General features: G+C 51.7%; 1 protein-coding gene across 1 annotated transcript in view; it reads right to left on the bottom strand.

Moving 5' to 3' along the window:
* Positions 1-6,570: 6,570 nt before the first annotated feature.
* The window catches only part of OSR1 (odd-skipped related transcription factor 1), a 45,109-nt gene continuing 25,916 nt past the window's right edge, over positions 6,571-25,763 (bottom strand). Inside the window, exons 2-3 of the mRNA XM_056125483.1 lie at positions 7,711-8,402; positions 6,571-6,974 (exon numbers count right to left, since the gene is read on the bottom strand). Coding sequence (XP_055981458.1) covers positions 6,839-6,974; positions 7,711-8,402 — 828 coding nt within the window. The 3' untranslated portion in view covers positions 6,571-6,838. The remainder of the gene's footprint in view (positions 6,975-7,710; positions 8,403-25,763) is intronic.

Genomic DNA, 25,763 nt, shown 5'->3' with positions numbered 1-25,763 from the left:
TGAGATATCATTTCACACCACAGAAACTAGCCCACATCCAAAAGAACAAAAGCAATCGGTGCTGGCGCGGATGTGGCGAGAAAGGGACCCTCCTTCACTGCTGGTGGGAATGCCGACTGGTTCAGCCCTTCTGGAAAACAGTATGGACGATTCTCAAAAAAAACTAGAAATTGAGCTCCCATTTGACCCAGCAATTCCACTCCTGGGAATATACCCCGAAGAGGCAAAAAAGTATAGTTGAAGTGACATCTGCAGTTGTCTGTTCATTGCAGCACTCTTTACAATAGCTAGAATCTGGGAAAAACCTGAGTGCCCAAGAACAGATGACTGGTTAAAGAAGCTTTGGTACATCTACACAATGGAATACTATGTAGCTGTCAGAAAAGATGGTCATGAAATTTACATACAAGTGGTACTACATGGAAAGTATCATGCTAAGTGAAATGAGTCAGAAAGAGAGGGATAGACATAGAAAGATTGCACTCATCTGGGTAACATAAAGTAACAAAATAGGAGACTAACACCCAAGAATAGCTGAGATAAGTACCAGGCGGATTACTCCATGGCTTTGAGGACAACTGCACACCTTAGGGGAAAAGGCAGCTCAGACAGAGAAGGGAACACCAAATAAAGGGTGTTGGGAGGTTTCTCTCAGGATGGGAAATGTGTGATGAGAGTAGACTATAGTCCGAACAAGATTGCCACTCAATATCTCTTTCGTAAATCACAGCACTCAAAAGGAGAGAGAGAACAAAAGGGAATGCCCTGCCACAGAGGCAGGGTGGGATGGGAGGGAAGGGGAGTGGGAGGGATACTGGGACTGGTGGTGGTGGAGAATGGGCACTGGTGGAGGGATGGGTACTTGATCATTGTATAACTGCAACCCAAGCACAAAAATTTGTAAGTCTACAACTGTACCTCATGGTGTTTCACTAATAAAAATTTAAGGAAAAAAACATTTTTTCGTTTTAGAGGCCTGACAGTACATTGATGCTTGCCTTGTGAGTGACAGCATGACAAACCTGAATTCAAAACCCAAAACCCCAAATGCACCCCCTTGGCACCCAGCCCTACCAGGAGAGATCCTCCTTGGTGTGGCTGAAGAACAAACAAACAAAATTTATTTTTAGTTTTTGCTTTTGTTTGCTGGGCTGGAATGATAGCACAGAGGGTAGAGCGTTTGCCTTGCACGCAGCCAACTCAGCCCACCCGGGTTCAATTCCTCCACCCCTCTCGGAGAGCCCAGCAAGCTACCGAGAGTATCTCACTGGCTTGGCAAAGCCTGGCAAGCTACCCCTGGAAAATTCCATATGTGAAACACAGTAACAACAAGTCTCACAATGGAGACATTACTGGGCCCGCTCAGCAAATTGATGAACAACTGGAGGACAATGCTACAGTGCTACAGTGCTTTTAGTTTGAGGCCTACAACCAGTGGAGCTCGGGACTAACTCAAGGCTCTGTGCTCAGGAGTCACACCTGAAAGTTCTCAGGGGAAATTTCTGATGTTAAAATATTAGAGGCATAGATTCAAGAGATATGTACGGCCATCTGAGGGTTCAAGTCGTGAAGAAAAGATCATGAAAACAGCTATGGGGGCTGGAGTGATAGCACAGGGGGTAAGATGTCTGCTTTGCACTCTACTGACCCAGGTTCGATTCCCAGCATCCCATATGTTCCCCTGAGCACTGCCAGGAGTGATTCCTGAGTGCAGAACCAGGAGTAACCCCTGTGCATCGCTGGGTGTGATAGGAAGGAAGGAAGGAAGGAAGGAAGGAAGGAAGGAAGGAAGGAAGGAAGGAAGGAAGGAAGGAAGGAAGGAAGGAAGGAAGGAAGGAAGGACCTCTACAATTACTTAACAAGATCAGTGAGGAGAGCAGAAGAGTCTCTCTTCTGTACTTGGAAGAAAAGCTAATTTGAGGCAGGAATTTGCCCCAAACGTGTAAGGAGCAGGGGACTGAGACGTCACAGGTGAGTCTTTCTGCCTTTCCCCACTAAAATGCAACCCACCTCCTAATTCTTCTGCTGCTGATTCCCGGGCTGACCTGCTATTTGTGTTCTTGCGTCCTTAGGGGAAAATTAACTCGGTACAGTGGTTGGGACCATCAGTCTGGCTCTACGTGAGGCCAGAGCGCAGAACTGCTGGGCAGAGAGGGAGGTCAAGCCAGGGTTCGTGGTTGCACCTAGTCATGAGAAGGGTTCGAGACCGCGCAGCCCACTCCAGGGAGCTCCAGACCATAGGAACCCGGAGCTGCTCTCGTGCACGGGGCTCCTCTCTCTCTCTCTCTCTCCGGCTACAGGCTGGCGGCTGGATGTGCCCGCGATGTCACGCAGCGTTTAGTGATGCTTGAAAACGTGGCGACGACTGCCCCAGGACCCTGGCGCTTCAGTCCGCCCATCGCGATCAGCTCCGGGAGTCGCGGATTTTCTGCGCCTGTGCGCTAAACCGGCGCAGGAGGCGGGGCGGCGAGTGCGAGGGGCGGTGCTAAAAGTGGGCGGGGTGAGGTGATTGGGTAGGACGATTATAGAGGCGGAGCTAAAGGGGGCGGGGCCAGGCGGGGCGGGGCGGGGCGGGGCGGGGCGAGCTGGACAAGAGCTGCGGCTGCTCTGGCTGGGAAAGAGGCCAGGGGGCGTGCGCACCTTTCCCAGCCCTGAGATTCCAGGAGCCGGACGCTGCCGATCACTCTCCCTCTTCCAAAGCACCTGCCAGCATTTGGGATCTGCGGATTCTGATGGTGAAACGAGCCGATTCTTGGCGCCAGGAAGGGTCAGGATTTGCGGGACGGGGCCCGGCAATGTTGGGAGCCTTTGGTGTCACTGCTCCAGACGGGGCCCGTCAAGCGTCACAGAATCGTGTAAATGAGACACCGCTGTGCCAGTTGCAGGTCCCTTGCGCTGTGGCCAGACGCCTGTGTGACGTCAGTGGGTCAGCGAGACCACGCTGCTGTCACAGAACTGATATCCGATTGCTCTGGGAAGGGGTCGGGTTATGCAAACTTTAGAGAGAAATCTTCCGAGCAGAGCCCAGAGGGGCAGGGATAGAGGATAGGATACCACACAACCCTGAGATAATGTCAAAGGTTCTTAGACGACCCCACCGAGTTTCTCCTCCTCTCTCACCCCGTCAGAGCCCTGGATTCCACAGCAAGGAAGTTCCCTGCGAAAGGGTGTCCTCAAGCGCCCCAAACTCTTAGCAAACATTTCTAAAGGAAGTGGAGCTTGACCCACTTTCTCCTAGGAACAAACCCCCAGACTTTTCTTTCCTCTGGTGGCTTCTTATCTTTTCCCAGAGCCTAGCAGCTGTGTTCTCCGCGCAGGATGGCTTGAGTCTTCAATCTTTCCTACCAGGTCCAGCCAGTGAGCTGACCCCAACACACATGACCAGGGAGTCTAGCAATGAAGGGTCCCAGCTGAACCCTGGAAGGCAGCGCCACCCTTCTTCTTCCCAGAAAAACTGCCTGAGATGGAAGGTTAGCTCCTGAGAAAAGCATGGAGGAAGAGGGGCAGAAAATGGGACTTTTCAGGGTGAAGCTGACAATCCTTGCAGGACGGATACTCAAGGAAACCCTGCGAGTTTTTGATTTTCATGGGGCCCACACAGCCCTGAGCACTAATGGGAAACTGCCTCAACCACATCTCTGAGGAATTGCCGCTCATAACGGTGGGGGCTGGGAGTTGGAGACCCAACCATTCCTTTCATTTGCTGCTGCTTTTGCACAATCTATGAGATCACTGTCACTAGTATCGACTGTCACTCTGTCGCTAGCACACAGCACTGAGAAGTGGTTTTGGGGTCCACCAAGTATAAGAGTGGGTAGAGCAAACCAAGGCAGGAGCATTATGATTGGCCTGAATATTCAAAGAGCATTGCCTGGCCCCACTCCTTAATCCCACCCTGGAGGGGTGGGGTGGGGGGGAGTGACTGCTGGAAATGCTTGCTTGCTACTGTAAATCTCCTAGTAGCAAAGCCTAAGCATGGAGAAGAGAGGTGGGAGGTGAAGAAGGGGGAGAGGGAAACTATGACAGTCCCTGGGAAGAATGGAACCTCAGAACATGGAATAGTTGGAGTTCGTGCTCTCTCTCTCTCTCTCTCTCTCTCTCTCTCTCTCTCTCTCTCTCTCTCTGTGTGTGTGTGTGTATGCTCACACTGACTTAGAACAATCACATTCCCCTACCTCATTCGGCTTGTAAAAGAACTTGTGTGCTGACCTGGACGCAACACAAGTCATAATCAAGAGCTTGGACCATACCAAGGCCCAAACTACCATTTCCCCTCACTCATCCCAAACCCATTCAATTAGCAGTTGGGGGTGGGGGCTGGGGGGGGATTGTTGTGTGCACAGAAGCTTGTACTGCTCTCCAAAATAGAAGCCACCAAAGAACCCCTCTCCCGTCCCCCCCCCCCAATCTGACACACACACACACACACACACACACCCCTCGCAGGGAAAAAAAAATCACTAAGCCTTCCAGTGCAACTACAGGTCCCTCTTGTGAACTCTAGACTCCCATTCTCTCCTGCGCACACCTTTTATGGACCCGAGTGGAAGAGGAACTGGGTTCTTGCCCTGCTGGTGGAGATGAAACAGTGTCGCCTCAGCCAGGGCAGCGCCCTGCCTGTGGTTCGCAGCAGCGAGCACGGAGACCAGCCAAAGTATGAGGGCAAGACCAGACATCCCGAGGAGTGGCGTGTCCGGACTGCGACCGAGAATTGCGCAGGGTTTGGGGGCAGGACACCCAGAGGTAGCCGGGTGCCGGCCGCCCCATCCGGGCGTGTCCAGCAGGGGGAGCGCGGTTCCAAAAGCGAAGGGCAGATCTCCGCGCAGACCCAGCTCGAGCACTGGGACCCTCCATCCGGCTTCCAGGCCCAGGAAATTTTAGCACCCACCGGGTCAGGAGACATTCCTAGGGAAGATCGGGGTGACGACGCAGGGACCGGCCAGAACAGTTTTAACGCCTACAATCCCGACCAGCTTTCTTGGGCCGAGTCACAGGAATGAAGGGACCCCCGTTTCTGGGAATTTCACCCCCAGACTGCTCCGTGGCCTCAGCGTGCCAGGCAGACAAGCCCGACCTGGCATGGTTGGGGCAAGGCCGACCACCGCCTGCGCCGCTGGGTTATCAGGGGTCTGGGGCTGAGGGCAGACCCGCCCCAGACGCAGAGCCCCCCCTCCCCCACTACCCCCCACCCCCATCCCGGCATCTGATAGTGGGAGAACTAGAAGGTCCCGGGAAAGATTCAGCTGGTGCAGGGCAGATTCAGATTTCTCCTCCCAAACTTCTCCGGCCAACCGCCCTTCCAGACAAGGATTTAAACCGGCTGGGAATTTTCGTGGGTGTGGAACCATGATCGCTACATGGGGATAAACTCTCGCCCCAGAATTGTAGGGGTAGGTGGGAGGCGGTCCTAATAAAAGAAGGAGGAACTGCGTGGAAGACACATCGGGATCTTAACCAGTTAGTGGCGACCACACGTGCCACTCCAGACCCGGCAGCGCCCCAGTTTGGAGACTTTGGGGGAGACAGAGGTTTCTGCAGTAGAGTGGAGGGCCAGGAGACAGGGCCCTGGTCCCAGATAAGGGGGGGGGGGAGGGCGGGCTCTTTGCACCCCTAAAGCAGAAGTCCCCTCGGAAGGACATTGGTTGGGGAGGCCGGTGGCTTTCTGTTCTTTATGTGGACCCTAATCGACCCCAACACTGGGAGCTGTTGGAATTTCTCACGTCCCATGTTCTGGCCGGGTTCTGGTTTTCTGTTTGTTTTGTTTTCCTGAACTCAAAGTCCTTGGGTAAAGGGCGGGGGTGGGGAGAAATGGGGAGACTGAGATCCTAAGATCCAAGATGAAAAGCAAGAAAATTAATGAAGTGTAGGTTCCAAGGTAGATGAGAACCAGAAAGTTTCTTTTCCCACACCACCCCTATCAATCCCAACAATTGCGAGATTCTGAGGGTTGCTTCGGGGCTCTCAAAGAAAGAAGCCGCCCAATTTTTTTGCTGGGGGGAGGGAAATTACCCATCCTGCAAGGCCTGTAAAATAACCGTTTATTTAATATTTAAAAAAAAAACTCCAGTGATAAATGTCCGTTACCGATGGTCAGCATAAAGTGCCAATCGCAATACAACGCCCTGCTCCAAGCCGGCTGCTCGCGCGCGCGGTGACTGGGCAGCGGAGCGGGAGAGCTGGGGACCAGCCGCCTCCAGTCCCAGGGCGGCGGCCCGGGATGCTTCTTCGGATTCGGAGAGCCCGGGGCGGGCTGCAGGCAGGGGCGCTCCCTCGCCGGCTGAAGCAGATACACGGATTACACTTTTGCAGGCTCCCGAGGGGGTAAAGGGCAGGGGGGTAGGCGCGAAGGCGGGGTCTCTGCCACTTCCCTCGCTCACGCAGTCTGTTACAAGCTTATATGGTCGGGGGGTTGGGGTCGGGGGAGGGGAATTTTAAAGAAAAAAACGTATAAAATAACAATAGAAAAAAGTAATACTTCTGGGAAAAGCGCCGCTGCAGCTCCGCGAAGCTTTCGTTGTTGGTGGTGGTTTTTTTTTTCTTTCCTTCCTTCCTTTTTTTTTTCTTAAAAAAAAATGCAGTTTCCCTTCCGCCACGTGAGTACCGCCTTTTGGCCAAGAGTTTAGCCGCGTCCTGGGGGAGCCGTCCGGGGCTGCCCGGGTCGTGGCCCGGGGCGTGGCTCTGGAGTTCTCCGCGTGCGCCCGGGACTCGGGGGACATAGTTTGGGGTGGGGTAAGGTCCCAGGAGCCCCTCCCGCTGCCCGCCAAAGTCGCCTTGGCTTCTGGTCCCTCTGGAGGAGGGGGCGGCGTGACCCAGCGTCCTCGCGACCCGGAGGTTGCTTTTAGCATTTGATCTTGGCGGTTTTGAGCTCCTTCACCTGTGAGTGTAGCGTCTTGTGGACAGCCAGAGTCCTGGACTGGCAAAATCCTTTCCCGCACTCCTGACATTTGAAAGGCTTCTCTTTGGAATGAATATATCTGAGAGCAAAAACAGAGAATTAATCCTTGCAAAGTGATGCAATGTGATAAACACTTGTCCCTGACCCCCTCCCACTGAAACGGAGGTCCTACAGAGAAAGCAGCAGCCGGAGGGGGGTAAGGAATGAGGATCCCAGAAAGAGCTGAGTTTGTGGTTGAAGAGGAAGGTGAAAAAGATTTGGGGCATCCAAGTTCTGGACCCTAAATAGGTCCTGCCAGGCAACCCTCTCTGCCTTCTGGGGTCGAAAAAGTACCACCTCCTTATCTTGTTGGAGTTAACACTGTAGGAGAGAGAGGGGGACTGGCCCCTGCAGGCTGGTTGCTAGAGCCTCTAACAGGGTAGCCTCTAACACATCATGATTAAAATTAAAAAATAATTAAAACGAAGAAGCAAATTACTGGATCTCACTCGCTATATATTTCAACTGCCTTGTGTGGTGTATGGGCATTTCTATTATTTATAGGAACTTTGGATGCACAGTGTTAGGAATTGCAGAAGGGGAGAGGAGGCTGGGAGGGTTTGGAATGCAGGGAGACCCGATCTGAGGTCCTGTTCAACCCCATATTTTTTTCCTAGAAACTATATCTAAGAAAGTTCGTTTCCTTTTGCTCGTAAGAGAATTCCCAGAAGCTAGGGGAAGTTCGGGGTCTCCTTAGAATCTCCTTATTATCGAGGAGGGAAAGGAGGGAGATGAGAGAGGCCAAGTGCTCTCCTCGGCCACCCGCAGTGCCGCACCTGTGGTCCCGTAGGTGGTCTTGCCTCCGGAAGGCTTTGTGGCAGATGTCGCAGGTGTAGGGTCGTTCATCCGTGTGCGTCCGCTCGTGGATAAGTAGGTTGTAAGACTTAGTGAAGTGGCGGCCACAGAACTTGCAGACGAACTCCTTCTTGGTCTTGGATGGCAGGCGTCCCCTTGTGGGCTTCTTTTCTGGAGAGAGCTTGGTCACATCCAGGAGAGCGCCCAGCCCAGCAGTGGGGGAGCCAGGACCGTCCCCCCGGCCAAGCTTGGATGGATCTTCTTGTGTGGCGGCCAAGGCCAGGTTGGCAAAATCAAAGCGTGGCTTGGTCTTGAGCACCGCGGGGCCGCTGCCTCCTGCAGTGATCTCGGGCTTGGGTTGGATGACGTGAGGGAACCAGGGAAAGGCAGGTAGCTGGAAGCGCGCATCCACCAAGCTGGACACGGCGCCTGGCACTTTGGAGAAAGAGGAGCGGGGCAAATGCATGGCGGGGTAGCCCAGCGTCCACTGGTGCAGGTGCACCGCGTGCAGCGCACTAAACCCATACAGGTTGGGCAGATGGTCCGAGGGCACTGCGGGCAGTCCGTTCACTGCCTGAAGGAAGGAGTAGTTGGTGAGCTGCAGGGATGGATGGATGGGCACCGGTGCTGGCAAGGTTTTGCTGCCCATGGTGGCCGTTGCAGCGGTAAATTTCTATCTGTGGTGAAATAAAGGGAGGGGAAAGAGGAAAAGAGAAGTTCAGGGTAGGTGGACCTTCTTTGGAATTAGAATTCAGTTACACCAAACTCTGCCCTCATGGAGAAAATTGTCTCTGGCTGAGATAAACAACTTGATTTTCAAAAAAGAAAAAGAAATCCTATAATCCTATACATTTTCACCACCTGGAGTTCCTAGGGTGTCAGGAACCCAGAAAGGCAGAAATGCCGAGTCACTGACAAGTAGAAACTAATATTCATGCAAACCAGAGTCCAACAGAGAATTACTCTCCTGCAAAGATAACAGGAACTTGGAAGCACAAGGATACATTGATGTGCAGATAAACAAACACAGAAGTGCATACTGACAAATAAACACGGATTCACACATTCTGAAGCAGAGTCGACAAAGTGCGAAGATAAAGTAGGATGACCACCAGGATGAAACACAGTTCCACCCGTGAGCACACACAGAGGATCCAACAGCACCTGGGGGTGGTCCTAGACAGCACACATAGCAGCACATCGCCAGCTCCTGTCCCTTCAGGTCTCCTCGCTGACCTTCACTATGGCTTCTGGATGCCATGACATCTTTTCCCCCCACCTCTCAACTTTGACCTCAGATTTGCTCTTCTTCCTCACCATTATTGGGCCCTGTAGACAAGACACCATGCTCAGAGCTGCTGTCTGTGAACTGAACTCTACCATAGCTCCAGGAGACACCGTCAGTTCAAGGACAACACGGACAGCCAAGGGACAGCCAAGTGGACTACCAAACAGATTCCCTCACTCAACCACCTGCAGTCGCATCCAGAGGACCTCAGTGTCGTCCCTACCCATGGGAGAGGGATCTTTCGGCTTTCAGGATGTTTAGGTGTGGCGTGAGCTTGGGGCAGGTGGATATGCTCAGGACAGGGGAATTGAGGTTGGGTTTTACTGCTGGGGTCTGTCTTCCCAACTGCAAGGCTCAAACGAAGACATGCGGGAGGGTTCTGTGCCCTAGCATCTGCTGGTCTCTTTAGCCAGTACCTCCAGAGATCTAGGCTCCACTGAGCGACCTCTTTTCTCTGCTTCTCCCAGACACCCCTAACTCAAGTCTGCTTAGGAGAGGGAGAAAGGGAAGAAAGGAAGCCCAAAGTATATGGGGGTGAGGGATAGAGGAAGCTGAAATATTGAACTCCCTCTTGTATCTGAACAGAGATAATTGACGGGGTCATTGTGGAAACTTATTTGGGAAGTATCTCTTTTAGATATCATCTTTCTGCTACCCACATCTTCCATCCTTATTCCTTCTATTCTGTTCCTCAATACCGTCCTGCAACCTGCAGTAAATTCCCTACCTGGAGTCTGTAAACCACTCACCTCTTGGCTTCCTCCTGGAAAGGACACACAGACACCTACCCAGGCGGCTTATGCCTAACTGATGCTCAGCCCAGGCTTTACATACAAAAGACACTTTTACTGGGAGGCAACTGCCCCATCCCCTCCTGAAGTCTGAGGATAATCTTGACCCAGAAATCCTTTTCCCCTAGACGTGGCAGGAAAGTGTGGTGGGTTGCATTAAGAAGGTGAGTAGAAAATCCCAGAGCTAACTTTTGGTTGCACTGCTTAAATTGACAAACAGAAAGCAAGTGGAACTGGCAAATCGGTCCAGCCTCACCGCTTAGAAAACGGGCAAATCTGCAGTAATCTTGCCTCTAGAAGGGGGTGGGGGGGATTGAGGACGTGTCCCTTCACCTCTCATTCACTCCTCTTCTATACCAGTCAAGAGAGGGACAAACCTAGATCATTCTAGAGTTTAGAGACACAGGGAAGCAAACAGTAACTTGGACGGGAGAAAGAGCTGAAACTGGCTTGGGTTGGGGAGGAAGGAGCCGGATAGGAGCTTTGCAGACTTCAAAGGTCGGTGCTAACTTGGGCGAGGTAGACACTCTTTGATTCAGCTGTCACCTCTTCTTCCCCTCCAGGCGCTGGAAATCAGATCCTTATCTCCCCCAGGCTCGACTGGGCAACCGGGCGCCACCAAGGCCTCCGCCTGCTGGTCTCAAGATTGATCTGGCCTCTGCACTACCAAACCAACACCGTGACCTCCCCAGCTGCTGATGCCCAGTGGTGTCCACTGGGTTGGAAGCACCCCCACAACCTTGGAGACTAATCTGGACTTTCCTGCTGCATCTGAGGAAGGGGGCACTGGCTACGGTCTCAGGAAGCAAACTTTCTTTCCAGGCTCTTTGCCTGATCTTGTTGCCCCGACCAATGCTCAAATTTAGTTTTGCTCCGCGGCGCTGTCAGTTTCTTATTTTCTGCCGCTACTTGCCCAGGTTCTCGCCAAGGACCTACGCAGAGACAAAATTCGTTCGAAACGACACTAATACCAAGAATGACCCGAATGCACGATCCTGCATCAGACGATTAGCTAAGAAAAAAAATAAATAAATACGGTCTCACACCAGTTCCACAAGCCAAAGCAGAACAGAAATTCCAGGTCCCAAAAGCTCACCCCCTCCCACTCCCAACCCTTAGTGGGTTAGTTTTAAATTTCGAAATTTCCTAACCGTAAGAGAAGACCTGTCTTAGGGCCACGCGTCCTACCGGGCTTCTACGCATTCGAAGTGCGGATCAGGGTACGTTCACCGCACGACAAATGAAATTGGAGCGTCGAAGTCCCCGATCCCCCGCACTGTACCCGCACCGGTTAATAAATCGGTGTAGAGACCCAATCCCGTATCTGCCGCCAGCCCTGTGCCGGGCATTAATGAAGTGTGCAGAGTCTATTAAAGTGGTTTATTCGGGGCTAATTGAGCGTGAGCGAGTTAACTGCTTGCATTAATGAGGACGGAGAGAACTCCACGAGCTGGCGCCTGGAGGAGGCCAGCAGCAGCGGCAGCCCCAGAAAATCATCCTTGACATCTGAATCCCCAGCGCGAGTCGTGGCAAGGTCTGGACTCCCGGCGGGAAGATGGACCAGCGGCGGCTGCATCGGCCGAATTGTCTCGGCGAAACGAGAGCGAAAGAACCTTTCAGCGAGGCGGGTCATCCCGCGGCTCTGCCCAGCCCCAGCGCCCTTGGCGGCGATCTGCTCCCGGTTCTTAATGCAAACAGAGAAACTTCGAAGAGCCTCGCAAAAGGACCTACCTTCTCCCCGCTCCTCCCCTCCCAGTCCCCGCCAGCCCCGCCGTGAACCCGCGACACCCGCTCTAGATCCTACACGTGGTGGTTTCTGGTCCCAAGAACCGGCGCGCACCTCTTAGCCCCCGTGAAATTTGCCACACTGAAGTCACAAAGACAGCTTGCTCGCTCCCACTCGCAGCGCTTACCTCGCCACTTCCCACGCTGCGGGAAAAAAAGAACTGCGTGTGGATTTTCGTTCTTCTCATCAAATATATTAAGGGGCGGAGGGATGGTGGTGGTGGGGGGGGGTGGAAATTACTCATTCGGCAGCCCCTCACCTCTTTTCCTCTCCCGTCTGGCTCACATCTTTCTCCTAAAAGCTGGGGCTATCCACAGTCCCCAGAAACCTGCGGATCGTTCCCTCCCGATCCCCAAACCACAGGCACCCGCGTCTCTCTGGCGTTCCCGCTCCCGCGCGGGAAACCGTGCGCGCATCAACCCGCATCGGATTCCCTAAGCCACATAGTCGTGGTCTCACGCTGCAGACCTTGACCACGGAGCAAGCACCTGGTTGCGAGCAACCCCAAGTCAGAGCGCAAGTGTTCCCGCCGGGTCAGGCCACAGGCCACCGGCCGCCGCCGCTCGCTCCTGGTACCAAACCGGCCTCAGAGACCCGAGCGCCACTGGGTCACAACGACCAACGGGCAGCGCAGCGCCGACCTGCAAGGACCGTGCATGCACCTGTCCCAAGCGCGGCGAGAGCCGGGTATCCGCTCCCGCTTCCTCCTGCAGTCACTAAGGTAGGTCAGGCGAAGCCCAGGCGCGCGTTTCCAGAAAGTTAGCGCCCACTGAAGTTGCCTGGGATTTTTTTTTTCTGGCGCCGCAGGCTGACTTCTGAAGTCCGTGGGCACCTCACCCGAGGTTGCGCGGAGCCCGGCTGCGCGGCGGGGAGTTAGATGCGTCCCGCCCCCCTCATCCCGCGGGGGTCGGAACCCGGCCGCGGCAGCTCCGGCCTCTCCGGGCTGCATCTTCTGTCTCTTTCACAAAGATCCTGCAGTCTTCACGGGGCAAAAAGAGCTTCCTTTTGGGACCCAGAGAGGGAGGGAGAAAGGAGAGAGGGAGGGAGGGAGGAAGAGAGAGAAAGAGAGAGAGAGAACAGAAGAGAGAAGAAAGAAGAGAGAGAAAAGAGGAGAGAGAGAGAAGGAGAGAGAGAGAGAGAGAGAGAGAGAGAGAGAGAGAGAGAGAGAGAGAGAGAGAGAGGCGCCCGCCGGACTGGGACGGAGAACCCCCAAAATCTACCACCCCACACTCTCCCTTCACCAAGCTGGGGCTCCCGGGGCTGCAGTTACCTGGGTCCTTGGCGGTTCTGGGGGTGCAGAGGTCGTCTGAGGGACTCGCTGCGGGGGACCCGGGAAACCAGAGGCGCTGGGTCACACAGGCACCCCCCGGGAGCTCTCGGGTCCCGGCCCCTGTCGGGCGGCGCGGACTGGAGCGCCCGACGCGCGGGAGCGCTCAGCGGCCGGGCAAGTCCTGGCGGCCGGGGGATGGAGAGCCTCGCTCGCCGCCGCTCGCTCGTCGGGGCTGAACCCGGAGCGCTGGAGAGCGTGCTGGGGAGAGGCCGAGCTCCGACTCACTCATCCCTGAGCCCCGAGCCGCCTACTTATTTTAATCCACCCTCCCTCCTCCCTCTCTCCCCTCCTCCTGAGCCTCGGGATTCCTCCCCTCCCTCCTTTGCCCCCCCTCTCCCCCCCTTCCAGCCTTGCCCTGCGCCTGCGCACAGAAAGACAAAGTTTTGCTGACCCGGGCAGCCGACTTTGGCAGCTGCGCTCGCTGGCTTGGCTGCGACCTCCCAGGACCCGCGCCCCCTCCCCCAGACTTTCAGTCCGGCGCGACCCTTTCTGGTCGCTCCACCAGGACACGCCTGGCGAGCTTGGGAAAACAGCCCCAAGCAGAGAGCAGGCTGAAGCGGCGCGTTTCCACTTCTGTCCCCGCGCATCCCGGGCTCAGCCTCTGCCGCCTGGGGTTCGCATCCGCACGCCCGCCTCGGCCGGCCGGCGGCGAGGTTAGACTCCAGGGCACTTGGGTCCTCGCTCTTCTCCCAGAGTTTCTTCTTCGCAGAGGAGGCGGACCCCGGCCATGGAGCAGCACCCCGTGCTCTGCGCCAGGGGCTCATCTAGATCCCACCACAACCTTGGGGGCGGGGTGACATCAGAGGGGAGGGTGGGGACAAAATGTCAGTTATTTTTCGGGGAAAAGGAACTTTTCTGGGATTCCACCCTAAAGCACAGCCGCGCCCTCTGATCACGGGCTAGTTCGGGGATGATGGATGGAAGCTTGGACGGTGCCCAGGCAAGGGAGGAGAGTTCCCGAGGCCATCCACTCCAGTACCCCTGACTTCCTGGTGCTTGTTCCTTAAGCTGGAGCCTTCGATCCAAGAGGGGGACCCGATTTTTGTCTTCCCTACTTATGTCTTGGAGACAGTCCCAATACCTTCCTGACTACTCAGCTTATGGGAACTGACCTCCAGTTAACCCCTTTATGCCACCTCACAAGCCCTAGGGTTGGGAGGAGGACTGGTTTCTCCAGATGCACTCTACTGCACACCTGGACTTTTCCAAAGTTGCTAATGGGACTTCTCTTGCACCCTGCAGGGCCCGAATCTTGGCCCAGTGGGTATCCAGCACATTGGTACTAAACCGCTAAGGATGACATGCTCCTAGTCCCACTTCAGGCATCAAGACTGGATTCTGTTTTGTTTTCTGCTTGGGTGACTTCCCTGGCAGTGTTCAAGCGTTACTCCTGGCTCGGTCCTGGGGGGGTCACTCTCAGTGGTGCTCTGAGGAATAGAACTCAGAACTTAAGTATACAAAGCATGTATTCCAGATCCTTTTGGGCTATCTCCCCAGTCCAAATAACACTTTTTAGGGTACAGTTCCTTGACCCAGGAATTGGTAGTGAATACCTCCAAAAGTCTAGTGAGAGAGATTAAACCTCTGACAGGCATTGTCAGAGAAGACTAGGACTTAAACCCAGGTTTTAGAACAGAATCTGCGCTCCAGCCTTTAGATTGCTTCCAGCAAAAAGGAGAAAGATGGGGTCACTTTTTGCCCACAGGGGACTGTACCCACATCCTGTCAGAGTTAACACTGGTGTAAGGAACCCATATAAGTTTGCCTGGCCAGAGGGCATTCTAGCAGCTGCTGGGACTGGGGTTATTTGCTGGCCAATAAGGTACGACCCCTTGGGAGAATAAGCCTCTGAGATCACTCCCTCTTCTGAGACTCCAAAGGAAATAAGTTCTAAGAGCAGGAGAAGGCCTGGGGGAAGGTCCTGCAGGGGACCCCCAATTTGCACTGGCTACACCTTGCATCAGGAAACGTGTGTACCAGTTTGGTACACTGACTCTCCTAGGGGACCAAATTAGGGTGACCTCCATTCCCAGCAGTGAAAGAATTCAAATGAGACCCCCTTTCTAGGACATGTGGCTGTCCTTACCACTGAGGAGAGTCCCCAGGAAATGGGTACTCAGGAAGAAGGATGGTTCCCAGGGTGTTCAGATCCCCCCTTCTGCTCTGGCCTCCAAAGGCCAAAACTGCTTTTCCAGGAGGGGGAAAAAAAACACCACTTTCCTCCTGGTGTTCTCTTCCCGCTAAAGCAGGACCCTTGGCCAAGATAGCTCAAGAACTTCCAGAAACTCAAAGCAGCAGGATCCTGAAAAGTTTTTGGAGGGAGTTTGGGGTCCTCAGAAAAGGACCCTATCACCTGGTCATTTATTTCCTCTTTTGCCAGTTTTTTTTTTCTGAGGGGGGCTCACATCCAGCGATGCTCAGGGGTTACTCCTATCTCTATACTCAAGAATTACTCCTGGCATTGTTAGGTTTGCCATATGGGATGCTGGGGACCAAACTCAGGTGACCACATGCAAGGCAAATGCTCAATCTCCTGTACTATTGCTCTGCCCCCTCTTTTGCAGGTTTTGTTAAACACACACACACACACACACACACACAACAACAACAACAACAAAATCTGATCCCAACTTGAATCAGATGCTGGGCCTCAGCAGTGTGGGGCAAGAGGCAGAAACAAGGTTGAGCTGGCCTGGACGGGGGTCTCCATTGCACTTGCTGCCCAAGCTAGATCAAGGCAAGGTTTAAGAGAGGCAGCCTGGGCCCCAGCACCTAATCCAGAACCTGGTTTCCAGAGGGTTTTCTTTCACGGAGAATGCACAATCGGGAACTGAAGCTCAAGAGTTACTTGTCACTGATGCGCCCTTGATCCCAATCCAAACTTCCAGGGGCCGTGACCCCTAACTGTGGCCATGCCCTCCATGGGAAGTCACTCAGTGTCTTGGTCCTTGGGCTGACAGGAGGAAGCCTGGCAGCTAAGATCTCTGCTTCTAAACCAGAGAGGAACACCCTCTGGGCACCCCACATATTTTAGAGAAATTGATTAGTCTAAGCATCTTTCTGGACTTTGACTTGGATACCTGCAGACCCAGGGCACTTGAGGGCTACAGGGACACATTTTAGTGAGGCCAGAGGCCGGCGGCTCTCACTTCCCTTTGGTCCTGGAGTCCAGAAGAGAGGAGAAAGCTCCTGCCTACAGTCCCACCCCTTCCGCGGCCGCGTCGGGCCACTCCGCCCCACTCCGTAGCTGCAGCCTCTGGGGGCTTTGAGGCCGCGGCAGCCGGAGACTAGACCCAGGCAAATCCTGCAGTCGCTCGCGCTCTTGCGTCCAATCCCGGCACGGGACCGTGTCCCCCACCCCCATCCCTCCAGGGACCCAGAACCAAGAGGCATCGGGAAGGGTCCTTGGAGTAAATACCAAGCTTCCGGGTTCTGGTTAAATCTGGTCAAGATAGTGGGGGCATAGCAGTGAAAGATTCCCTCCTCCGCCCCAAGTCGGTGCCGGGGGACAACCGCCGCGTTACCGTCGCCTTGAACCCAGGAGAGTCCGGGTCGTTGGCGTGTCCTGCCTGGGCGCGCTTGCAGTGGTGAGAACCTTTGCTCTTCTCCCCTTTCCAGCTCATCGTGTCTCCTAACTCTTGCTCAAGCACAGGGTTTGAAATCCCGGAATGAAAATTAAGCAGCTTGCAGAAAATGAACGAGAAATGGTTTATGTTCCTTTGGAGGGTGTTTTCGGTAAAAAAAAAAATGAACCCACCACTCCCCAAATTTACACACACACACACACACACACACACACACACACACACACCACTCACAAAATCTCATTTTCAAAAAAAAAATAGTATTTACTTAACTCCTTAAGAGCGTTTGCTTCCAAGCAAACTTTCCCGCGGCTACTTTGCCAACCACAGGGGCTACGCTCATTAGAAACACCCCCTCCCTCCCCTCTTTAACGCAGTACAGAGCTTTCAAAGAGCCCAAATAACGGAGAGATTTAGGTATCCCTCCGTATTCATTTAGATGATGGATTGTAATGGCTCAATAGTTCCTCTGGAACCATTACGATCAATCAGGTCAAAATCCAGCTCTGCGGGGAAGTTGTAAGCAAGGAAGGTGGGTAACCGGGCACCAACACCACACACGGGTTTGTGCAGAGCGCTCGCGGGTAGCAGGTTCGCACCCCCAGGGCTTTCGGAGCAGCGACCCGGGTTGAGCACAGAACCGGATCAGGTACAGTATCAGAACTGCAAGGCAAAGCGAACTTGCCCGCGGCGTTCCCGCGTGCTGAGTTCTTTCCGCGCACAAAAGCATCTTCTAACTGTGCGTCATCTTCCTAAGTTTAACAGCGCACGCATCCTCCCCTGCCCACCCTGGTAGTTTATGCAAAGAACATGTAAGGAGCAGAAATATGGTTTGGAATGATTGCCTGAACGGCAAATCTCATCGGTAAAAATGGGATGATTAGATTTTGTGCAATCAAGATCATCCCGTTTGCAATGTGTGACAAGGGTGTGGTGAGTTTGTACGTCGGGTACAAACAGGAGGGCTTCGGAATTATTCTCCCGCCCCCCCGATTCCTTAACAGACCCACATCCTGAGATGATGGAACTGTCTCCTCATCCAAAGGTGCAGATAAATATGATTAGGAACGAGACTGCAACTGAGAACCGCGGGAAGTTTAATTTCTTTGAGTCGAGAGTCGGGCTAGAAGCCCGCGGAGATGCCCCTTACCAGGGCTCTGGAGGGCTGCATCGGCGGCGGGCGGCGCAGGGGAGGAAAGAGTGTTCGCGGTAATTAAACATTTCCAGACACCGGAGGGTTATTATCTGCGAAGATTTCCGGCGCGGGGACGCGCGCGTCTGGCCGCGGTTGCCCAAGCCTCGCTGACACAATCCTAAAGAAAACGCGCCACCTGCTGGCGAGCCCTTGACATCTCCGCGCGCTCCCCGAAGGCGCTGTCTCCAAGCGGTCATCCCTAGGTGAGCCTGTCTAGGAGCGTTCTTCTCTTCCTGACGTGTTGTTCTTGAAATCCTGAAAGGTGCCCCAACTCATTTCAAACCACGCACAATTTTGCCCTTACAAAGAGCGGACGAAACAGGGATTCCCTTGAGACACAATTTTTTTTTTTCCTTTTTGGGTCACACCTGGCAATGCACAGGGGTTGCTCCTGGCTCTGCACTCAGGAATTACTCCTGGCAGTGCTCAGGGGACCATATGGCGAACCCGTGTTGCCCGCTTGCAAGGCAAACTCCCTACCTACTGTGCTATCGCTCTAGCCCGGAGCCACAATTTTTTTCCAGTTCCAAAATAGATTTGCAACCAAAGTTCTTTTTTTTTATCTTTTCCTTTCTCTTTCTTTCTTTCTTTCTTTCTTTCTTTCTTTCTTTCTTTCTTTCTTTCTTTCTTTCTCTCTCTCTTTGTTTCTCTTTCTTTCTTTCTTTCTTTCTTTCTTTCTTTCTTTCTTTCTTTCTTTCTTTCTTTCTTTCTTAATAACACCGTTGGGCAACTGTTGGCTACAGTTCTTTTTTGATCCTGGAAAAAACCATGGGCTGGGATCTCCTGTGAGACTCGATGTCTCATTGCCGCTGGATGATGAGGTAAAGAGTCTCTGAAGACCATTTTCTCCCTCCCCAGCTCCTTGCCTGCTAGCCTGGCCTCTGCCCCAGGGAGGGTGGAGAGCCATCTTCCTGAAGAACCCAAGGAGTGGGAAGAGAGGGAGTCTATTAACTTGCTTTCCCTGGAATGTAGGTGCTTCCTACTCTGCCCTCTTGGGGTTAGACATCAGGGCATTGCGTTTCCTTCCTTCCCTTGAATTCCTGCAGAGTATTTTGCTGAGTCACCTTTCCCCCTAGCCATTAGCACTCTCTCTTTCAACAATTAAAAAATCAAGCACTGGGACCAAGTTAGAGGGTAGGGTGTTTGCCTTACATGCAGCCAATCTGGGTTCAATCCCCGGCATCCCATTTGGTTCCCAAAGCACTGCCAGGAGTAATTCCTGAGTGCAGAGCGATAGCACAGCGGGTAGGGCGTTCGCCTTACAAGCAGCCAACATGGCCGACCCGAGTTCGATTCCTCTGCCCCTCTCGGAGAGCCCGGCAAGCTACCGAGAGTATTCGATATGCCAGACACAGTAACAACAAAGTCTCCAATGGAGACGTTACTGGGCCCGCTCGAGCAAATCGACGATCAACGGGAGGGCCTTTACCTTTACCTATAGTCAGAAGTAACCCCAGAGAATCGCTGGGTGTGACCCCCCCAAATTAATTAAATAAAAACAAGCACCACTGAGTAGTGCAAGGTAATGGTGTCCTCTTGTTATAAACTGCGACCTGATGAACAAGCTGATGAGCACCTTGTGGTGTACTAACTCCTCTATGGCTTCACATCATTCTCATCTCTCTTGGACCATGAGAACACGTCAGAATTCACTGTCTAACTCAGTATTGTTGAGCATACTCCCTCTGCTGTCTCGTAAGTCTCCCAAACTCACTTATTTACATGCAGTTTGGCCCCTTCTACTCAATCTCCCTGTGCCCACACTACTTGACCACCAGTCAGACCTGGGAAAAGTGAGCCTTGGATGCTCACTTTTCCCAGCCATCAAAGCTCCAGAATTCACAGAAGAGTCAGAAAGGATGTATTTTAGGAATATTCCTGCTCACATGTATTGGTCTGCCCTCTGCTCTCAGAGTTTGTCCAAAGAAAAGCGTAAATTAGATCATCCTCAGGCTTTCATTGACTGACTTTGTTCCTCACCAGTCCTGAGAGCGGCAGTTAGAGAACATGGGCAGAAGAAAATGAAGTAGAATAAGGTCAAGGAGAGATGCCCTGCTGCCCCTTGCCTCCCATTAGTGACCATTCTGGCAAGGGTAGGGTGACTCAGAAGCTCAAGGAGAACAAGAAGGGACCCCAGGGCAGGGGAGATCATTTGCTTTGCATGCAGGAGGCTCGGGTATGAGCCCTGCATGGGTCCCTGAGCATGGACACCAGCAGAAATTGAGCACTGCTAGGAGGAGTAGCCTCTGAGTACTTCCGGTGTGGTCCAAAGTGAACAAAAAGTGATGAGAGACAGAGAGAGAGAGAGGGAGAGAGAGAGACAGAGAGAGAGGAGGAAGAAAGGGAGGAAGGAAGGAAGGAAGGAAGGAAGGAAGGAAGGAAGGAAGGAAGGAAGGAGAAGGAAGGAAGGAAGGAAGGAAGGAAGGAAGGAAGGAAGGAAGGAAGGGAGGGAGGGAGGAAGGGAGGGAGGGAGGGAGGAATGAGGGAAGGAAAGAAGGAGGGAAGAAAGAAGGGGAAATAGAGGAAACCAAAGGAAAGGAGGGAAGGAAGAATAGAAGAATAGAAGGGAAAGGACACTTTAGACATTCCAAAGGACTTCTAAGGTTCCTATTTTTTCTTAGTTATGTGGAACTGTGTAGTGCCTGCCTCACCTTGAGGTATAAGAGATGATATTGCCAGAATGGAAGGGGACTGAGCCCTGTTCTCATTAGTGTTGGGGGCAGTTCAGGCTGTCACCTGGAAGAAGTGTTGGGTTCCCCAGGAAGTGAGGGTCCTTGGAGGTGAACAAGACAAGCCCAGTCAGCAAGTGAGGATCCCTGGAAGTGTGCCTCCAGGTGAGTCTGATAGATGCAGTTGAAACCCATGCTTTGGGGAGATGGCAGGTGGAATGAGGAATTTCACTTGAGAATGACCCATCATATTTGCCCTGGAGTGGCAGAATGGCAGAGTGAGCAGCTAGCAAGAGGACCTCTCCCAAGTGTCACTAGAATTCTCAGACTCTTTGACTTCTGTGAAGTTATATTAGAAGGGAAAAAAGGTGAAGCCTGTGCTATACCCCAATTTAGGGGAGCATACCAAGATCAGGAGCCCATGGTCATCCCTGCAGCCAATTAAAGGTCCAGGGGCCCTACCCCTGGGTCACAGCTGGAAGTGGTATAGTCACTTCATGTTAGCTCACTCCCACCAGAATCCCTTCATTCATAAGCAACTCCAGGTATATCAGTTATTGACAGTGCCTCTAGTTCTCACAGGAAAACCTGGACTAGACCAAAATGAAGTGCTGATCATTTGCATATGATTGTTCACTTCCGGACAAATGACGGACAGGCTCGGTGCCTTTATCACATATCAACAAGAAGGAGTTAGAGAAAAATAACATAAAACTCAACTGTTGTTATCAAATCCAGATCAAGAATCTCTGGAATTATGACCTGGAGTATCCCAAACTCAGCTGGCTACTAACATTTCAGCCCATTTCTCCAGAAAAGAGAACTGAGGTGGGATTCATACTGTGAAAATGAGAAGACAGCCAACAGGAGCTGCAAAAGATCAGGTGGCTGTCGTGTTGGTGGTGGGAAAGCTGTTCTGACGGTGGTGGTGGAACGTCCTTACTGCACAGGTACCACCTTCAGTGGGAGCTTGGAGAGTCAGCGGTCCAACATGGGGCAATAGGTTTCAATCAACTAGTACAGGGGCTGTCTGCCAAGTAAAGGCTGGGTATGAGAGGAGACATGCCCTGCTCAGCTCGGAAATTGCTCAGTTAAATTTTTTCCAGCAGGCTGGCTACTGACAACTCACATAACCATTGCTTCAGATGCAGTTGCTTTTCAAGATGAAATCTTTTTTTATTCATTTTCTTCAGGGGTCATCCCAAGCTATGTCCAGGGACCTCTGGGGCCACTCAGCTCAGCTCTGTGCACCTCAGAGTTCAGTGATATCAAAGTAGTACTGCTGGGCAACTTTGTGCAGGGGCCACCAGGGCCACACCCTGCAGTTTGTGGGGGGCCATGCAGGTCCAGGAATTGAATTCAGGATCTAGGGCATGCAGATGAGGGCTCCGGTGTTTCGCATGGCCTGCCCAGTCACCAAGTTTCACTTTTTGTTACAAAATGGTTGTAACTGAAGGGCATCACGCTGAGTGTGGTCAGTCAGAAAGTGAAAGACATGTACCACGTGACCTCATGCATGTGTAGTATATTAAGAAACAAAATAAGATCATAGATCATGTCATAGATCATAGAATCATCCTTAGATTCTACTAAAGAATGCAAGTTACTAACTGAGGGTTGGGGATAGTGGAATAGTCTTGTGAACAGTGGTGGAAGAGCACTAGCACTTGGATGAATGGTATGTGTGATAACATGTATCCCTGAAACAAATGAACAGAGACACTCTTGTAAACCCATGTTACCTCATAAATCAAAATAGAAAGAAAATATTCAACCTTCCTTCCTTAACCCCACCTTTCCCCATTTCTTCCTTCCTTTTCCCTCTTTCTGTCTTCTTTCTTTCTTTCTCTTTCTTTCTTTCTTTCTTTCTTTCTTTCTTTCTTTCTTTCTTCTTCTTCCTTCCTTCCTTCCTTCCTTCCTTTCTTCTTTTTTTATTTCTTTCTATCTTTTCTTCCCAGATATTAGCTGTATAATTTTATATCTATATATGTGTGCCTTTTAAAATGCATATTTAAAAATGTTTTATTTTAGTCACTAGGGCTGGAGCGATAGCACAGCGGTAGGGTGTTTGCCTTGCATGCAGCCAACATGGCTGACCAGAGTTCGATTCCTCTGCCCCTCTTGGAGAGCCCGGCAAGCTACCGAGAGTATCTCGCTCGCATGGCAGAGCCTGGCAAGCTACATGATGTATTCGATATGCCAAACACAGTAACAACAAAGTCTCCAATGGAGACATTACTGGGCCTGCTCGAGCAAATTGATGAACAACGGGAAGACAGTGGTTTATTTTAGTCACTGTGATTTAAGGGCTGGAGTGATAGAACAGCGGGTAGGGTGTTTGCCTTGCATGCAGCCGACCCAGGTTCGATTCATCTGCCTCTCTCAGAGAGCCTGGCAAGCTGCCGAGAATATCTCGCCTACACAGCAAGCTACCTGTGATGTATTCGATATGCCAAACAATAACAACAAGTCTCACAATTTGTTATGAGACATTACTGGTGCCCACTCAAGCAAATTGATGAACAGCGGGAGGACAGTGCTACAGTGCCACTATCAATTTACAATACTGTTACTGGTAAGGTTTCATACATAAAACACTCTAACCCCACACCCTCCCCTGGAGCATCAGTTCCCGCAGAACACCCCTCTTCACACACACACACACACACACACACACACAAACACACATACACACACACTATCTCACAGTCCCATCTACTCTCCTCCCTCTCTCTCCCCTCCTGACATGGTAAGCACAGTTCTGTAGACCAGTTCTCAGGTTCTGCTGCCTTCCTTCATTTGTTATCCAATCACTGTGCTGGACAGAAGTTGCCACTCAGAGGACATAGCTCTATAGGGCATACCTCAGGGACTGTCCTGTGAGTTTGGCTGGACCTCACAACCAAGTACTCTGCTTGAGCCCTCACAGTAAACTGAAGAGGTCAGTGCTCTGATTATTCCCAGTGAAGAAACATAATATAAAAATTGACTTAGACATTTCCCACCACTGTCCTAAAGTCTTGTAGTCAGGACTTAGAAACCCAGATATATGTGATGGCACAGCCCAAGTTCATATTGAAGTTACCCTCAGCAATCCATGTGGGGCCTGATGTGGCATCAGCCACATCTAGGAACTGTTGAGAAGAGTCAAAGCATGGGGCTGACTCAGGCCTGCTGTTGGGGACACAGTGCAGCAGCAAGACCCTTGCCCCAGGTACATGCACTGGGATGTTCCAGAACATATTTGATGGTCACAATCCCATTCAAGGATCTTTACCTAAGCAGAAGGTTTAATCTCAGCTCCCAGAGAACAGAAAAAAGCTTCTAGATGTATAAATCAAATCAACTGCTAGAAAATTGAGCCCACACCATCCAGATCACAAGTCCTTCTCTTCCCGAAGGGAGAAACATGACGCTTGACATAACCATGCTGCTGGACCCTGCGCTAGGCTGTTTTACTCGGGGCGCCCCAGAGAGGTCCAGGTGAGACCCTCCTCACACCAAGGAACCCAGTCCCCAGCTGCCAAAAACTGCCACCCTGCTCATGGCTGCTCTCCACATGCTTGGGCTGAGCATCACGCACGAGTGAACCTTTCCACATTTGATGGGATTCAAAGTAAGAGGCAACCAATCTTAGAGGGAAATATTATATTATTTCAGTTCTGCTTTGGGGCAGGGATTGGGGTTCAGGATGGAAACATCCGAAATACGGTGGTGGGAAGGTGTAATGGTGGTGGAATTGGTATTTGAATATTAAACGTAATCAAATATTGTGAATTACTTTATATAATAATCTAAAAAAAATAAAGAAAACTGAGCCCAGCAAACTCCAGATTCATAATCTTTGAGTCTGCTGCTCGTCTGCTTTGACCCAAGTTTGTAGTCTGGACTGGTCAGTGTCCTGCTTTCACCTGTTCCTCTCTTCTCCAGACCTCATGGGTTACAAAACTTGAGCAGAGAATACAGAGAATACAGAAAACTAGGGCCGGGCATAGTTTTCCATGAGCAAGGGTTGATTTCCTCTTGCTCATGTTGTTGGGGAGTGAGGGAGAAAAGGAGCTGGATGGTATTTGAGGAATCTGGTACCCTATCTCTCACTCCCTCCTCCTAGCTGAAGAGAACATAAGAAAATTAGAAGGGACTCACAGGTTCTTGTCTCATCAGGCGAAACCTTATGCAGTTGCCTATATGCTATGGATGGTATTTGCACATTTAATAATGTATCATTATGTGCAATCATGTGCAACTTTGGCACGGCTAACACTCTCAAATTCAAAAGGCACCCATAATTAGTGATAGAATGTTAAAACTATGCAGAGAGTGGATCTCACTCACAGCACAGAGTTTGTAACTATGTGTTCTTATTTGATTATCTGAATCTCTGCCAACCTCCCTGAAGTCTTATATCATCCTCTCCCAATGCTGCCAGCAAAGTGGAGCCCAGCCTCAGCAAATGGGCATCATCTATTCCACTTCACTTTTGGAAATAGAACCTGGAAGATGAGAAAATGAAGGCACCATGGTCTGTGTGCATACTGGCAAGGGCATCAGGAGGGGATGGCAGCAGAGTGTGCCCCGCCACCTCCATCTCTAGGGATCAGCTTCTTCTGTACATCCCTTTGACCTTTGGGCTGACCCTGTTGAATTCCTCCCCTTCACCTAAATCCTTCACCTAAAACAAGATCCTCCCAGACTTGGCTCTTAGAATGCACATCTCACGTAATGTGGCAATACTTGAAGTTATTGCAAGTATTGCCACATTACGTGAGATGTGCATTCTAAGAGCCAAGTCTGGGAGGATCTTGTTTAACCAGGAAGATTGGCAGAGAAAGGACAGCATTGCCTTGTTTCCAGCCACGGAGGACCCATAAGCCTATCATCTTTGAACTCTCCATCTTGCAAAGAAATTGAACGTTGGAATATGATTTACCCAGGAACAGGTCTGCTACTCAGCCCTACCTTCCAGATCCCCGTTTCCTAAAACATTGGGTTTCTTGCTCTCTACATTCTGTGAGTTAAGTCTCCTTTGTTTGGCAGAGGACAAAGCACACATGTATGTGGACGATGATGTTGGGGTAAGAGACCCTCCCCCAAACCTTCCAGGCACGCCCGGGCACAGAGAACCGCTGATGAGAGCGCCCTAGTTTGAGATGATTACTGCTCGGTGTAACAACGTTCTGAAAACATTAAATGTCATTACTTATTTCTGCATGTCCAAAATGTAGACTTCAACATTTTTTCTCTGTAGACAAGTGTCACTTTTACTGCAGTCCTCAGGCCAGATGTTCCTGGTATAAGTGGTAACAGCTGCCACGCTGGCAGAAGCGTGGCTCTAGCTAAGTCACTTTCCAGAGGAGCCCCGAAGCCCGTGCTCTGCACAAACACTGGCAT

Source organism: Sorex fumeus, unplaced genomic scaffold (genome assembly GCF_029834395.1).
Source record: "Sorex fumeus unplaced genomic scaffold, SorFum_2.1 ptg000006l, whole genome shotgun sequence".
Classification (NCBI taxonomy): domain Eukaryota; kingdom Metazoa; phylum Chordata; class Mammalia; order Eulipotyphla; family Soricidae; genus Sorex; species Sorex fumeus.
The sequence above is the reverse complement of the archived record's forward strand: the minus strand, read 5'-3'. Positions and strand labels throughout refer to the sequence as shown.